The sequence below is a fragment of the Spermophilus citellus genome (assembly GCF_964194105.1).
Source record: "Spermophilus citellus genome assembly, chromosome: 7".
Taxonomy (NCBI): Eukaryota; Metazoa; Chordata; class Mammalia; order Rodentia; family Sciuridae; genus Spermophilus; species Spermophilus citellus.
In genome coordinates, this window is record NC_138188.1 from 113,058,295 (window position 1) to 113,073,431 (window position 15,137).

Below are 15,137 nucleotides of genomic sequence, written 5' to 3' on the forward strand. Positions count from 1 at the left end.
TTTAAAAACAGAGATTAATGAGATGGAGCAAAGTTTGAGTCTGGAAGGAGATGGGAATAAAATAGGATCAAAAGTGAAGTTGGACAGATGAGCTTATGTAGGAAGGGAACACAGATTCTTCTGAGGCTGGAGGAAAGAAGCCAGAGGTGGGTGCATACATGAAGTGTATAGGTAAGAGAGTGCTGCTGGACACGATCTGTAATCCCAGTGACTTGGGAGACTGAAGCAGGAGGATTGCAAGTTCAAGTCCACCCTGGGCAACATAGTAAGACCCTGTCTCAAAATGAAAAATGAAAAGGACTGGAGATGTAGCTCAGTAATAAAGTACCCTTGGGTTCAATCCCCAGTATCAAAAAAAGAGGGTGCATATCCAATAGCTTCAGTTTTTCTCTTCATTGATGTCAAGGCTATCTTTTGGGAAAGGAATCGAGCGGAGGAGGTGTAGGGGCTTTAAAGAGAATAGTTTCCATTTAGAGAATGGAAGAAATAAGCCAAAAATATAGGATTTCTTTCTTCTATGGGAAGTCCCAAAGACTTAGCTGCTTCTGGAGCCTGTACATTTGCAATAGCAGGTAGCTGCATTATTGTATCATTTCCTACAGCAGTTCACATAGCATTGCTACTGAAATGAGAAAGGTAATGCATAGTTGGAGTTTTGGTGTGTGGGTGCAGTGGAGTGAAGAACTTTACAGTTTGGTTAGAGAATGGTTGAAGGGCTATACCATGCAGTTTTAGCCAAATAGGAAAAGAAGTGAATTTACAAAGTGGGTGATGGTCTGGGATAAAGAACATGAATCAAAGAGCCAAAGTGTTTACAGAGGGTGGACAGAGCCAAGTCAGATGGGGCAGACCACCATGAAGAAGTTAATGTTAAAAAAAGGCATCGAGAGCATGGGGCAAAAGAGTTGTGTTTTGACTGTCATTGAGGATGACATAGATAAGAATTGTGGTTGGGTTGACTGTAAACCAGGTTAGTGGGCTGGGCAAGGGCCTACATGGCATTGTGGTGGTCTGATAAGGGCAGTACACTGCAGGAGGTTTTTGGTTATCTTTGAAATAGGACCTTCCCTTGCCATTTCAGAAAAAAGCTTGCTAGCTTCCCAGGTACCAGTCTCCAGTGCAGTCACTACTGCCTATGGAAGCTGAGTAGGTATTAGCTGTGTTGGGGAAAATAAGAGAGAGACATAGAGCAGCTCAGAGAGCAGAGAGAGGTAGAGCCCTAGAGTAGAGGTCTCTGTAGTTCATACATAGGTTTGGCTTTTTTCTTTTTTCTTTCTTTTTTTTCTTTTTTTTTTTTTTTTAATGATATAGCCACTAATGGTGAGTGCTGATCATAAATATCTTGTTTAGGGGCTGGGGTTGTGGCTTAGTGATAGAGCACTTGCCTGGCACGTGTGAAGCACTGGGTTCAATCCTCAGCAGCACATAAAAATAAATAAATAAAATAAAGGTATTGTGTTTGTCTCCAATTTAAAATATATCTTGTATAAATTATAGCACTATAGTAGTTTAGCAATTCTAACTGGAGCGAGTCTTTTCCCTGAATCTTTGCCTACTCACCAACTCCCAGTGACTAAAATTATTCTCCATATATAAAGGGAGGAAAATGGTGGTGCTGAATCTTTACAGTCCTTCCCCATTCTTTTTTGTTTCAGTGAAATATTTACCATATGTAGTTTTATAAAATTAGTACTTTTAGAAATGGTCCTTTTATGAAGAATTATTAATTTCTCTCTTGGTATAAAACTTCATTTGGAAATTATAACTTATTCAGGGCTAGAAGAATACGGTTTAAATTCTGATGTAGGCTCCATATCGTTAGTTTCCCAAGTTTATAAAATGACCTACCCTCAGTAATTTAGAGTGCATCTTAAATAATAGTACTTTTCTTTTGTGTGAACAGAAAAGCTTAATATTAAGTTTGTGCTCCCTGAGGCTAGAACTGGACTGCTGTCTTTTGAAGAAAGCCAGAGAATTAAGAAACTCCATGAAGAAAACAAACAGTTCTTGTGTATACCAAGGAGGTGAGTTGAGCAAAAACTTAGATCACTACACGCCATACAGGGCGGCTGAGTGTAAAATTTTTAGTTATTCACATTTTTCATGCTTTTTTTCCTCAGCTGTCATTATTTTCAAATTCCCTGTCTTATTTTGATAACTTCTATATGGAATTTTTTTCTCTCTGTTTCAGACCACACTGGGACAAAAAAACTAGCCCAGAAGAACTTAAACAAGCAGAGAAAGATAACTTCCTAAAATGGAGACGTCAGCTTGTCCGGTGAGTGTTATTAGACTCTTTTTGTGTGTAAAATTGGCTTGCAATTTTTTATTGGTTCTTTTTAGCTATAGCTGACAACAGAATTTATATAGACATAATTATTATTTTTTTTTAATTTTTATTGTTGGTTGTTCAAAACATTACATAGTTCTTGATATATCATATTTCACACTTTGATTCAAGTGGGTTATGAACTCACATTTTTACCCCGTATACAAATTGCAGAATCACATCCGTTACACATCCATTGATTTACATATTGCCATACTAGTGTCTGTTGTATTCTGCTGCCTTTCCTATCCTCTACTATCCCCCCTTCCCTCCACTCCCCTCCCCTCTTCTCTCTCTACCCCCTCTACTGTAATTCATTTCTCCCCCTTGTATTTTTTTTTCCCTTTCCCCTCACTTCCTCTTGTATGTAATTTTGTATAACCCTGAGGGTCTCCTTCCATTTTCATGCAATTTCCCTTCTCTCTCCCTTTCCCTCCCACCTCTCATCCCTATTTAATGTTAATCTTCTTCTCATGCGCTTTGTCCCTACTCTGTTCTTAGTTACTCTCCTTATATCAAAGAAGACGTTTGGCATTTGTTTTTTAGGGATTGGCTAGCTTCACTTAGCATAATCTGCTCTAATGCCATCCATTTCCCTGCAAATTCTATGATTTTGTCATTTTTTTAATGCAGAGTAATACTCCATTGTGTATAAATGCCACATTTTTTTTATCCATTCATCTATTGAAGGGCATCTAGATTGGTTCCACAGTCTTGCTGTTGTGAATTGTGCTGCTATGAACATCGATGTAGCAGTGTCCCTGTAGTATGTTCTTTTTAGGTCTTTAGGGAATAGACCGAGAAGGGGAATAGCTGGGTCAAATGGTGGTTCCATTCCCAGCTTTCCAAGAAATCTCCATACTGCTTTCCAAATTGTCCGCACCAATTTGCAGTCCCACCAGCAATGTACAAGTGTACCCTTTTCCCCACATCCTCGCCAGCACTACTTGTTGTTTGACTTCCTAATGGCTGCCAATCTTACTGGAGTGAGATGGTATCTTAGGGTGGTTTTGATTTGCATTTCTCTGACTGCTAGAGATAGTGAGCGTTTTTTCATGTATTTGTTGATTGATCGTATGTCCTCCTCTGAGAAGTGTCTGTTCAGGTCCTTGGCCCATTTGTTGATTGGGTTATTTGTTATTTTATTGTCTAATTTTTTGAGTTCTTTGTATACTCTGGATATTAGGGCTCTATCTGAAGTGTGAGGAGTAAAGATTTGTTCCCAGGATGTAGGCTCCCTATTTACCTCTCTTATTGTTTCTTTTGCTGAGAAAAAACTTTTTAGTTTAAGTAAGTCCCATTTGTTGATTCTAGTTATTAACTCTTGTGCTATGGGTGTCCTATTAAGGAATTTGGAGCCCGACCCCACAGTATGTAGATCATAGCCAACTTTTTCTTCTATCAGACGCCGTGTCTCTGATTTGATATCAAGCTCCTTGATCCATTTTGAGTTAACTTTTGTGCATGGCGAGAGAAAGGGATTCAGTTTCATTTTGTTGCATATGGATTTCCAGTTTTCCCAGCACCATTTGTTGAAGATGCTATCCTTCCTCCATTGCATGCTTTTAGCCCCTTTATCAAATATAAGATAGTTGTAGTTTTGTGGATTGGTTTCTGTGTCCTCTATTCTGTACCATTGGTCCACCCGCCTGTTTTGGTACCAGTACCATGCTGTTTTTGTTACTATTGCTCTGTAGTATAGTTTGAAGTCTGGTATCGCTATACCGCCTGATTCACACTTCCTGCTTAGCATTGTTTTTGCTATTCTGGGGCTTTTATTTTTCCATATGAATTTCATGATTGCTTTCTCTATTTCTACAAGAAATGCCCTTGGGATTTTGATTGGCATTGCATTAAACCTATAGAGAACTTTTGGTAATATCGCCATTTTGATGATGTTAGTTCTGCCTACCCATGAACAGGGTATATTTTCCCATCTTCTAAGATCTTCTTCTACTTCTCTCTTTAGGGTTCTGTAGTTTTCATTGTATAAGTCTTTCACCTCTTTTGTGAGGTTGATTCCCAAGTTTTTTTTTTTTTTTTTTTTGAGGATATTGTGAATGGAGAGGTTGTCCTCATTTCCATTTCAGAGGATTTGTCGCTGATATACAGGAATGCCTTTGATTTATGCGTGTTGATTTTATATCCTGCCACTTTGCTGAATTCATTTATTAGCTCTAATAGTTTCTTTGTGGACCCTTTTGGGTCTGCGAGGTATAGAATTATGTCATCTGCAAATAGTGATAATTTAAGTTCTTCTTTTCCTATTTTTATGCCTTTAATTTCTTTCGTCTGTCTAATTGCTCTGGCCAGTGTTTCGAGAACTATGTTGAACAGAAGTGGTGAGAGAGGGCATCCCTGTCTTGTTCCAGATTTTAGAGGGAATGCCTTCAATTTTTCTCCATTCAGAATGATGCTAGCCTGAGGCTTAGCATAGATTGCTTTTACAATATTGAGGTATGTTCCTGTTATCCCTAGTTTTTCTAGAGTTTTGAACATAAAGGGATGCTGTACTTTGTCGAATGCTTTTTCTGCATCTATCGAGATGATCATATGGTTCTTATTTTTAAATCTATTGATGTGGTGAATAACATTTATTGATTTCCGTATATTGAACCAGCCTTGCATCCCAGGGATGAATCCTACTTGATCATGGTGCACAATTTTTTTGATATGTTTTTGTATCCGATTCGCCAGAATTTTATTGAGGATTTTTGCATCTAGGTTCATTAGAGATATTGGTCTGTAGTTTTCTTTCTTTGAAGTGTCTTTGTCTGGTTTAGGAATCAGGGTGATGTTGGCCTCGTAGAATGAATTTGGAAGTTCTCCCTCTTTTTCTATTTCCTGAAATAGCTTGAAAAGTATTGGTATTAGTTCCTCTTTAAAGGTTTTGTAAAACTCTGCTGTATACCCATCTGGTCCTGGGCTTTTCTTAGTTGGTAGTCTTTTGATGGTTTCTTCTATTTCCTCAATTGATATTGGTCTGTTTAGGTTGTCTATATCCTCCTGTCTCAATCTGGGCAGATCATATGACTTAAGAAATTTATCGATGCCTTCACTATCTTCTATTTTATTGGAGTATAAGGATTCAAAATAATTTCTGATTATCTTCTGTATTTCTGAAGTGTCTGTTGTGATATTGCCTTTTTCATCCCGTATGCTAGTAATTTGAGTTCTCTCTCTTCTTCTCTTCATTAGCATTGCTAAGGGTCTGTCGATTTTATTTATTTTTTCAAAGAACCAACTTTTAGTTTTGTCAATTTTTTCAATTGTTTCTTTTGTTTCGATTTCATTAATTTCAGCTCTGATTTTAATTATTTCTAGCCTTCTACTTCTTTTGCTGTTGTTTTGCTCTTCTTTTTCTAGGATTTTGAGATGAAGTATGAGATCATTTATTTGTTGGTTTTTTCTTTTTTTAAGGAATGAACTCCAAGCAATGAATTTTCCTCTTAGAACTGCTTTCAACGTGTCCCATAGATTCTGATATGTTGTGTCTGTGTTTTCATTTATCTCTAAGAATTTTTTAATTTCCTCCTTGATTGCTGCAGTCTTGGCTGGGCACAGAATCACAAGCCACTCAAGCAGGAATAAAAAACTTTATTTTTGAAAAAGCCGCCAATCCTCCGTACGCGCCGGCAAGCCAAAACCGGTCCACCCCGTGTCCGTCTACCGGAAGGGGGGGCCCCCCCACCTCCCCCGCAATTCCCTCCTACTATCCTTCCCCAACCAATGGGAACTCTCCAGGAGTCCCGTAACATGAGTTCCGTAGCAGGCCAAGGTGAACAGCAGGAGTCCAATTTCCATATGAATGTAAATCTTAACATAATCATATCATCTCAGTGGCTAGCTGGCGTCACCTTACAACCGAAGGTGCCATGCATCATATTATTTGCTTGTGGCTCCTAGCACTTGATGTCTTCTATAACCCATTGATCATTCAGTAACCTATTGTTCATTCTCCAAGTGATGCATGATTTTTCCTTCCTTCTTTTATCGTTGATTTTCAGTTTCATTCTATTATGATCAGATAAGATGCATGGTATTATCTCTACTCCTTTATATTGTCTAAGAGTTGCCCTGTGACATAATATATGATCTATTTTTGAGAAGGATCCATGTGCTGCTGAGAAAAAAGTGTAACTGCTTGATATTGGGTGGAATATTCTATATATGTCAATTAAGTCTAGGTTATTAATTGTGTTATTGAGTTCTATAGTTTCCTTATTCAAGTTTTGTTTAGAAGATCTGTCCAGTGGTGAGAGAAGTGTGTTGAAGTCTCCCATGATTATTGTATGGTAGTCTATTAGACTCTTGAACTTGAGAAGAGTTTGTTTGATGAACATAGCTGCACCATTGTTTGGGGCATATATATTTATGATTGTTATGTCTTGTTGGTGTATGGTTCCCTTGAGCAGTATGTAGTGTCCCTCTTTATCCCTTTTGATTAACTTTGACTTGAAATCTATTTTATTTGATATGAGTATGGACACTCCTGCTTGTTTCCGAAATCCATATGAGTGATATGATTTTTCCCAACCTTTCACCTTCAGTTATGTATGTCTTTTCCTATCAAATGCATCTTCTGTAGGCAGCATATTGTTGGGTCTTGTTTTGTGATCCATTCTACTAGCCTGTGTCTCTTAATTGGTGAGTTTAAGCCATTAACATTTAGGGTTATTATTGAGATATGGGTTGTTCTTCTAGCCATATTTGTTTATTTATGTTACTAAACATGGTTTGTTTTCCTCTTTGATTATTTTCCCCCCTTTACTGTATTACCTCCCACGTTATTAGACTCTTAAGGATTTATTTTGAAACCCTGAGTTCAGGCATTTGGTGTGCTTGTATTACTCTTTGCCTTTTGAAGTCTTGATTTCTTTAAAAGGGAAATGGTAGTGTTCTACTTGGAAGTCTATTCTGTAACATATGCAAGTAGAGCATTACTAGTTGCCTATGCATCTTTGCACAAAGATGGGTTGGTGGCTTTGTTCACTTCCTAGCCTGGTTTTCTTTCATTCCCCTATGCAACTATCAGGTTCCCTGCAGTTGATTGCTGCTCTCCTGAGCATTCTTCCAATAAGAATTGTGTGAGAAATATGTGATTTTGTGTGAGAGAGAAACTTTCAGGATTTAAATAGCTTACAGATAACATTTGAATTTGGTGAAATATGATATGAATAAATTTTTATCTATATTGATTCAGCAAGCGGCACATAATAATACTGGTATCATATTTGTGTACTTACATTTTAATGTAATGAATTTGAACCTTTATACTGCCTAAGACAGTTCTATGATAATCCTGCAAAGATATAAACTTCTCATTCTAAAGCCAGGCTAGAAGAGGAACAAAAGTTAATATTGACTCCATTTGAACGAAATTTGGACTTTTGGCGCCAACTCTGGAGGGTCATTGAGAGAAGGTGAGTAGCCATTTTCTTTTGTGTAATAAAATATGGTAGTTGTGTTAGATTTGAATATTGATATATACCCATGCTCTGGGTTGGGGGAGTGGGATTAAATTATACAAAGAGCTATAGAGAATTATAATAAACTGAAAACATGATACTATATATTTTTAAAAATACAGTGGGTTTTTGTTGCTTTTATAGGAGTACGTTAACTGGTATATAAGAACAGTGAATGTTTTCTGTTAAGGTGAATTCTGAATTCTTCTGGTATTTGGAAAATATGGGCATAAAAAAGGGTAGTTCCTTGCCTATAAAGAGTGTGCATGTTATGGGAAGAGCCAAATGAGAGCTCATTTCAGCAGTCTTATGGAATTCAATGTAACGCCAAGCAAAGTGTCAGGCACCAGGGGCATGCAGATGAACACAGTGTGGTCCTTGAACTCAGAACTCAGTACCTAGTAAAATACAAAAGGAGCAAGAATCCTGCTATGTTACAGATAGAAAGGCCATGGGCTGTGCCAAAGCAGAGAAAGGAGCCGATGTGAATCCAGGGAAATCAAGAGGAGTTGTGGGGTTTTTTTTTGTTTTGTTTTTGTTTTTTTGTTTTTAATTGGGGTTTTTAAGAAAGAGGGGTTTGATAAGTTGAATATGGGAAATTTTCATTCTTTTCCATGTACTCTTGAGAATTCCTAATTGTTAAAAGTTAATAAAATCACTTTTCTCTAATATCACCTCTTAGTATAGTTAGAAGGTTTCTGTTTTACTAAAAAGAGTTTTTTAGTTATTTTCAAGGACTCCATAATGAATTTAATACTTGATATAGTGAACCTTCTGTCTGTATTTTTTTTAACCCATGAAATAGGATGCTTTAATTGGTTCATTCTCAGGAAAAAATATTCCCACATTTAGCATTGTTACCAAGAAAATGAGACTTGAATAAAACTTGTAAAAAAATCACTTGTTTTTTTTAAGGATGATGAAAATATGCTGAAATTAGTGGTGATGGTTACAGATATGTATGGATAAAATCACTGAATTGTACATTTAAAAGGGTGAATTTTTATGATACATGAATTATGTCTCAATTTTTTAGGTCCCCACCTCCTGCTTTCCAGGGGCAGATAGAGGGCTGATGGGCTGGGATATGAAGAAGTCGGAATAGTAATGTGTAAAAAGGAGAAGCTTGCTGTGGGTAGCAGCTCCACACAGGCCCCTTTTACTCAGTTAGACTTGAGTGGAGCTTGGGAAGTCTAGTATTGTTCTAGGGAACTTGTGCAGAGCAGAATGGATTCATATCTCCTTCAGTGCTTCACTAGCAGTTGAGGGTGTGTGCTGTGAGAATGCCTGTTTTCTTTTTTAAAAGAAAGAATTGTTAACATGCTCTTCAATGCTGCACCCTCCACCTCCTCCCACATACTTACAGTATTTATTTTATTTTATTTTTTTTTAGAGAGAGTGAGAGAGAGGAGAGAATTTTTAATATTTATTTTTTAGTTCTCGGCGGACACAACATCTTTGTTTGTATGTGGTGCTGAGGATCAAACCCGGGCCGCACGCATGCCAGGCGAGCGCGCTACCGCTTGAGCCACATCCCCAGCCCCAGTATTTATTTTAGATTTTCTCTTACTTTTGTATTTCCTGTCTTCTCTGTTTCTTTTATGCTGTTTATTCTGGTTTCTGATGTTCACATACAAGGCCTTTCCCATATGTCTAGTGATGTTTTTTGTCCATTCTTATTTATTTGCAGCACTGGGGATTGAACTCAGAGCCTTTTGCATACTACACAAGCACTCAATCACTGAGCTATATCCTCAGCTCCATCCCTTCATATTTAAGGGTGAAGCATTACAAAGCTGATTGACCTACCTGTTTGGGTAGAGTTTGCCAAGTGATGAACCTCTCTGAGGTGACTTGGCAGGGATCAATTATATTTGGTTGGAATATCCCAAGATGTTACTGTTGGCCTTTTTTCTCTAAGACCGTTTTCTTAATGTGAAGAATGATCTTTTTCTGAGAATGGGGCCAAACAGAGTGGTATGATGCTAGGAGGCTGGGCATCCTCACAGTTCAGTATGTAGGCTTATGTTTCATTTTCTTTTTTATGTAAGACACCTCTTTCTCACCATCTCCTGTGCCTAAAGTCCTAGACCGAGAGCCTCTTAGATTCTTTTCTCCATGGTAAATGCTAACCCTCTACTGTTGGGGTGGAGGAATGGGAGCTATGGGCTGGATTGCAGTTGCCTGGCTGAATGGTACAGTGGCACTGACCAAGTTGCTAAGTGGGAAGGTGATTCTGGTCCCATACCTCATTCTCTATCCTAAAGAGAGCTGATGCTTCTAATCTGAGCTTTCTCACTGTTTAGTATTTTTTAGTTGCTGCTATTCTTTCTTTCTCCTTGTTCTAATGAGTTTCATCATTTGCTTTTAGATTTTACATTTTGAGAGGAAGCAGAGGCAGCTATATGTATTCAGTTATCCATGTTCAACAGGAAGGCTCTTGACATACTTTGTATGCCCTAAAATAGCAGTTGGTTTCTCTAGAGTATGTCCACACTTGTTCAAACCCTTAGCTTTAGTTGAACTACAGAATTACTTGCTCTTGATATTTTTATTGATTTATCTCTTTCTTTTTAATAACAGTGTATTTCTAACTCAGGGAATATAGTTTATATCACATGAAAATAGAGCTGAGCTACACAGAAATGTTATTAATAAAGTGACTACTACCACATCTTGAACAGGAAATATTTATTGATGACTTCTCTACAGCAGATGTCTCCTGTTTGCTAACAGGCTGGCTAAGCCATCTGCCTCTTTAATTTCAACAGTAGTTATCAGAAAAGATTTGATGTATAACATGCCATTGAAATGCAGGAAACTGCTGAGGCACTGGGGGCAGCACACTGTATTCCAGTAAGATAAGGCGTTTCCACTGTGTTCACAAATGTTTCCTGCTACACAGTTGGCACTTGGTATTCTAATCAGCGCATGAAATAAGCTAGCTTAAAATGTTTTCTTTTCCTTCTGGTGTTTTGAAACCATTTATCCTGTCTGCATGATTAGTAGGTAGATGTAATGTTTATAGACCCTGTGGTTTTACCTTATTAGGCTTTGTCCCTTTTTTTTTTTTTTTTCAGACATTCAGCTTAATTCAGTTTGCAAGTGAGATGTTACCTTAGAAAGGAAATTCTGGGGCCAGCTAAGACAACTTAAAAACAATTTGTCAAAAATTAGGAATTCTTTGAATTTGAATCACAAGGTTATGCTAAAATTTTAACTATTCTGTGTGGGGGGTGCACTTTCACTTGTCAAAGCCCTCCCCTAAATGATAACCTTGATTCCTTGGTATTTAGTATGGTTGTGGAGAGTTACCTTAGAAAAGGTTGATCTTCCAAATTAGGATTTGGGGAGAGTGCTATAAGATGGTGATAGCTCTGCAGCTTCTCTTTCCATTGGCAGTAACAGCCGGCCCTTAGAACATCTTGCTAGCCACAGAAACTGGAGTGAGGGAGAGTAGGAGGGAGGCACTTCCCAGAGAAGCAGAGGATCTTTTCTGAGGAGAAAAATGTTGCAGTGTTGCAGTGCCATGGAAGGCTGCTGCAATCCCCTCCAATTTGTGAGGGATTCAAGGACTACAGAGAGTTTTTTTATTGCTCCATATTCTTTTCTGTATGATGGAAGAAGTTGAACTCATGATTCCTGCTCAGTATGGCAACTTAAATTGATATTTTACTGTTTTGTTATTGAAGCATGTTCTTAGAACTGTTGAGTGATTGTTGGCTTTGTGGTAGTCCTGGGTTTAAATAAGATTTTGGCTTTTATAGAGGTAGCTGTCAGCAAGTGATTTATTAGCTTTCTTTTGAAGCTTCAATATGAATGAAAATTAGGAACTGAATATTTAGACTTTAACTTGGAGTGGACTATGTGGAATACTCTTTTATCTTACCAGGAGAGTTTAATAGAAATTATAGTGGAAGTTTTAGCAATGAAATGCCGCTTGAGTCTCTCTAAGCCATTGTTAGAATGGTAGAATGTTATGGTTAAGAGCATAACCCCTGGTCCAAACTGCCTGGATTCCTGTTTTGGCTCAGTTGCTTATAGCTGGTCCTAGGCTATAGGTCTTAACTATAAGCCTCAGTTTCCTCACACAAACTGGGAATAATAGTGCTTTTAAAAATATGTGTCAAGTGCTTAATATACGGAAAGTGTTTGCTACTCTTCCCTCGATATATGGGCAGCAACCCCTTTCACTTCACAATGATTAGATTCTCTCACTTATTTTTTTTTTTTCCTAGTGATATTGTGGTCCAGATAGTAGATGCTCGAAACCCACTGCTGTTTAGATGCGAAGATTTGGTAAGTAAAGAATAAGTTATCTGTAATATGTCAAAATACACTGTACTGTCATGTATATCTAAAAAGAACAAAAAATAAATAAATAAAAGTTCAATTCAACACCTTTGGGGTAGCAAAGAAAGACAGCATCACTCACAGCAATCCCTGTAGGCAAGCATTCTGTACTCATTAGCTTTGTTTGTTTAGGCCTCTCTCTCCTCCCAAGGTCAGGAGCTTGCATAATGCCACTGTTTAGACAGATGTTTTCTCTTCTGAAACAATTGTTCCATTTATAGGAAGACACAAACACTTGCATGAGTTTTCTAGCTTTTAGTTCAGAAGCTACTTTATTAATAGACATTTGCCAGTTTCCCATTTTTCAAGAGACACCAATGGAAATAACATTTTACTTATTTTTTCATATTCCATTCACTTCACTTTTAAATCCATGTTGTTAAGTTTTCCCTTCTTACACTTCACTTATTATTTCCTGTAGTATTTTACAAGTAAATTATGTTTATAAAATTTCACAGGGTATAGTAACTAAGGTATAAAGATTACATGAAATGATATATTACAGATTTAAACTTGGGTATCTTTAAAATAACTAATATTTTACTTGTTTGAAGAGATATTTCTGAGTGTTCTTGTCTCACCTAGGAATGTTATGTGAAAGAGACAGATGCTGAGAAGGAGAATGTTATTCTGATAAACAAGGCTGACTTGTTGACTGCTGAGCAACGGAGTGCCTGGGCCACGTACTTTGAAAAAGAAGTTGTGAAGGTTATTTTCTGGTCAGCTTTGGCTGAACCTGCTCAATTGAATGAGAACTCTAAGGTAACCTGGAGCACTTTTTCAGGGTGTTTGCAGGGAGAATTTTGGTGTTTTGTTTTTCCCATTGGAGATTTGTGGGAACTGGTTTTGTTTTTTCAGGGTTTTTCCCCTAAATACTAATAGTAGGATGACCAATAGAAGAGTGAATCACAAAATTACTTTTTTTGTAGTTTTAAAATATTCTAACATCCCTATTGTTGCACACGGATATTTTAAATTTTTTTCTTTTTAAATAAGACATTTTGTAGGAAGTCTCATAATGACCTTGTAATTACTTCTAAGAGAAATTAGAACAGAAAGATGTAGTAACATCTCAGGGTTTGATCAGAATCCCTTGACTTTGTTTTGAAAACAAAGAAATTAACCCTAAACTTAGATATACCCTCTTATTTCCTTAATCTTTTAACCCAAATTTTACAAAAATAGGGCTTTTTTCCTAATAAGATAATAACTATGAGAAGAAATTAATAGACTCATGTTTTATATTAATAGACATTTACAAGTAAATGTTTTTTTCCCTATCATCCTTTCCTTTTCTCCTGTGGGTCACACATCCATTTAGTGGGTATACAGCTAGGTTCTATGAATACAGCACCCTCCTCTGGGTGTACTCACAATCTAGCAAGCTCTAACCTCCAGTTCACCATCCTGTTAGTCATGTTACCTCTGTGTGACTGCTTTCAATGACAAGGTCCCAAGACCAGGTAGCTCATTCCTTTTCAGTCCCTAAATTCAGAAAGTTCTTCCCTTAGTGAAGCTGTGTTAGCCCCCTTAATCTTTGATCTGAGCACTTGTCCTATGTCCTCTTGGTTCCCTTGACTACACACTGTAATATCTGCTGTTAAATTCTTTATAGACACCCTCTTTGGAGCCCCCATTCTGAATGCCTATCTGCTTGTGTCAGGATTATGATTAAAATTGGCAGTATTACTCCATAAGTATATACAGAAGTATATTGCCCAGAGCATATACAGAAAGGTGCACATTTTTTGACATCAGGATACTTTTATTAATTCAAACTTTCTGTTAATTTCATCTGCTTCCAGGAGTTAAATTATGCTGTTTCTTATATTAACCTGTGGTCAACTGAATTTCTCAAATAGTTTTTTAAAAAGAGAATTTAGCAAACTATTTTTACATGTGGAAAAAGTTTACTTTTACCTCAACTTGGGATAGTAACAGTAATGGTTTGGGATCAAGGTAGAGTTTATTTTTTAAAGGGCAGTTTTTCTTTTCTCTCATTCTGGCTTTGAATCATCTGCAGACTTTGTGTGTTTACACTTCTATATAGTCTATATATTCTTCTAAGTCATTGATAACATTTTTAAACATAATCAAACCAGAGATAGGAGTTCTGTGACCTTTTCTTGACCTACTAATCACTCTCTACCAAGCTTTTTTTTTTTTTTTTTTTTTTTTTTGTACCAGGGATTGAACCCAGGAATACTCTACCACTGAGCTATATCTCCAGTACTTTTTATTTTTTGAGACAGGGTCTTACCAAGTTGCTAAGGCTAGCCTCCATTTGCAGACCTCCTGCCTAGCTTCCAGAGTTATTGTACCTTCAGCATTTTTATGTGGTGAAGATAAACATACTCACAAGAATAAATAAAAACTAACCCATAAAAGTGATATTAATAGAATCTTACTCCCTACCAGGCTTGTTATTCTGAACACATTACATATTTTGTTCATTAAGTCTCTCAGCAGCATGCAAGTACTTCCTACTCTTTGGCAATCGGGCTCCGTCTTTTGCCTACGTGCCCACTATTTCTATTGTTTCAAATCTGTCCTGGAAACAAGTGTCTTGAAGAAGTGTTTAATTAAGTATTTATCACTTTATGGTTCTGTCCTGATAAAACAAGTCAATAACCCTATCAGAAATGGAAAAAATATATTAGTTTCTATGTCTTTAACATCCTTTTAAGTAATAGATTCTAGAGAGAAATGAAATTCTTTACATGATGTGTTCTCAGGAAACCATGGGTGCTTCCTATTGATGTCTGTCTTATTTTTAAGGCTCATCAGCTAATTTGTGGATTTTTTCAGTTATTAGCCTATGCATTAACAGTGCTTGACTTAGGGATATTTTTTTCTGATTTTTAAAGTGATGTGCCATTTGCTCCTCCCAAGTCTTTTAAAATCTCTTCTCCATGATTTCTCAGGTTGTGTTTTCATATCAGTAGCCATATCTAATTGGGTATTGAATATAAAATTTATTAAAAATG

At 37.0% G+C, this 15,137-nt stretch overlaps 1 protein-coding gene across 2 annotated transcripts in view; it reads left to right on the plus strand.

The window, feature by feature from the left end:
- Window positions 1-15,137, plus strand: part of LSG1 (large 60S subunit nuclear export GTPase 1) — a 32,942-nt gene that overhangs the window by 5,943 nt on the left and 11,862 nt on the right. For both annotated transcript variants that reach the window (XM_081302922.1, XM_081302921.1), the window contains exons 3-7: window positions 1,904-2,024; window positions 2,192-2,278; window positions 7,666-7,752; window positions 12,036-12,096; window positions 12,736-12,912. In XM_081302922.1, the coding sequence (XP_081159048.1) occupies window positions 1,904-2,024; window positions 2,192-2,278; window positions 7,666-7,752; window positions 12,036-12,096; window positions 12,736-12,912 (533 nt within the window). The remainder of the gene's footprint in view (window positions 1-1,903; window positions 2,025-2,191; window positions 2,279-7,665; window positions 7,753-12,035; window positions 12,097-12,735; window positions 12,913-15,137) is intronic.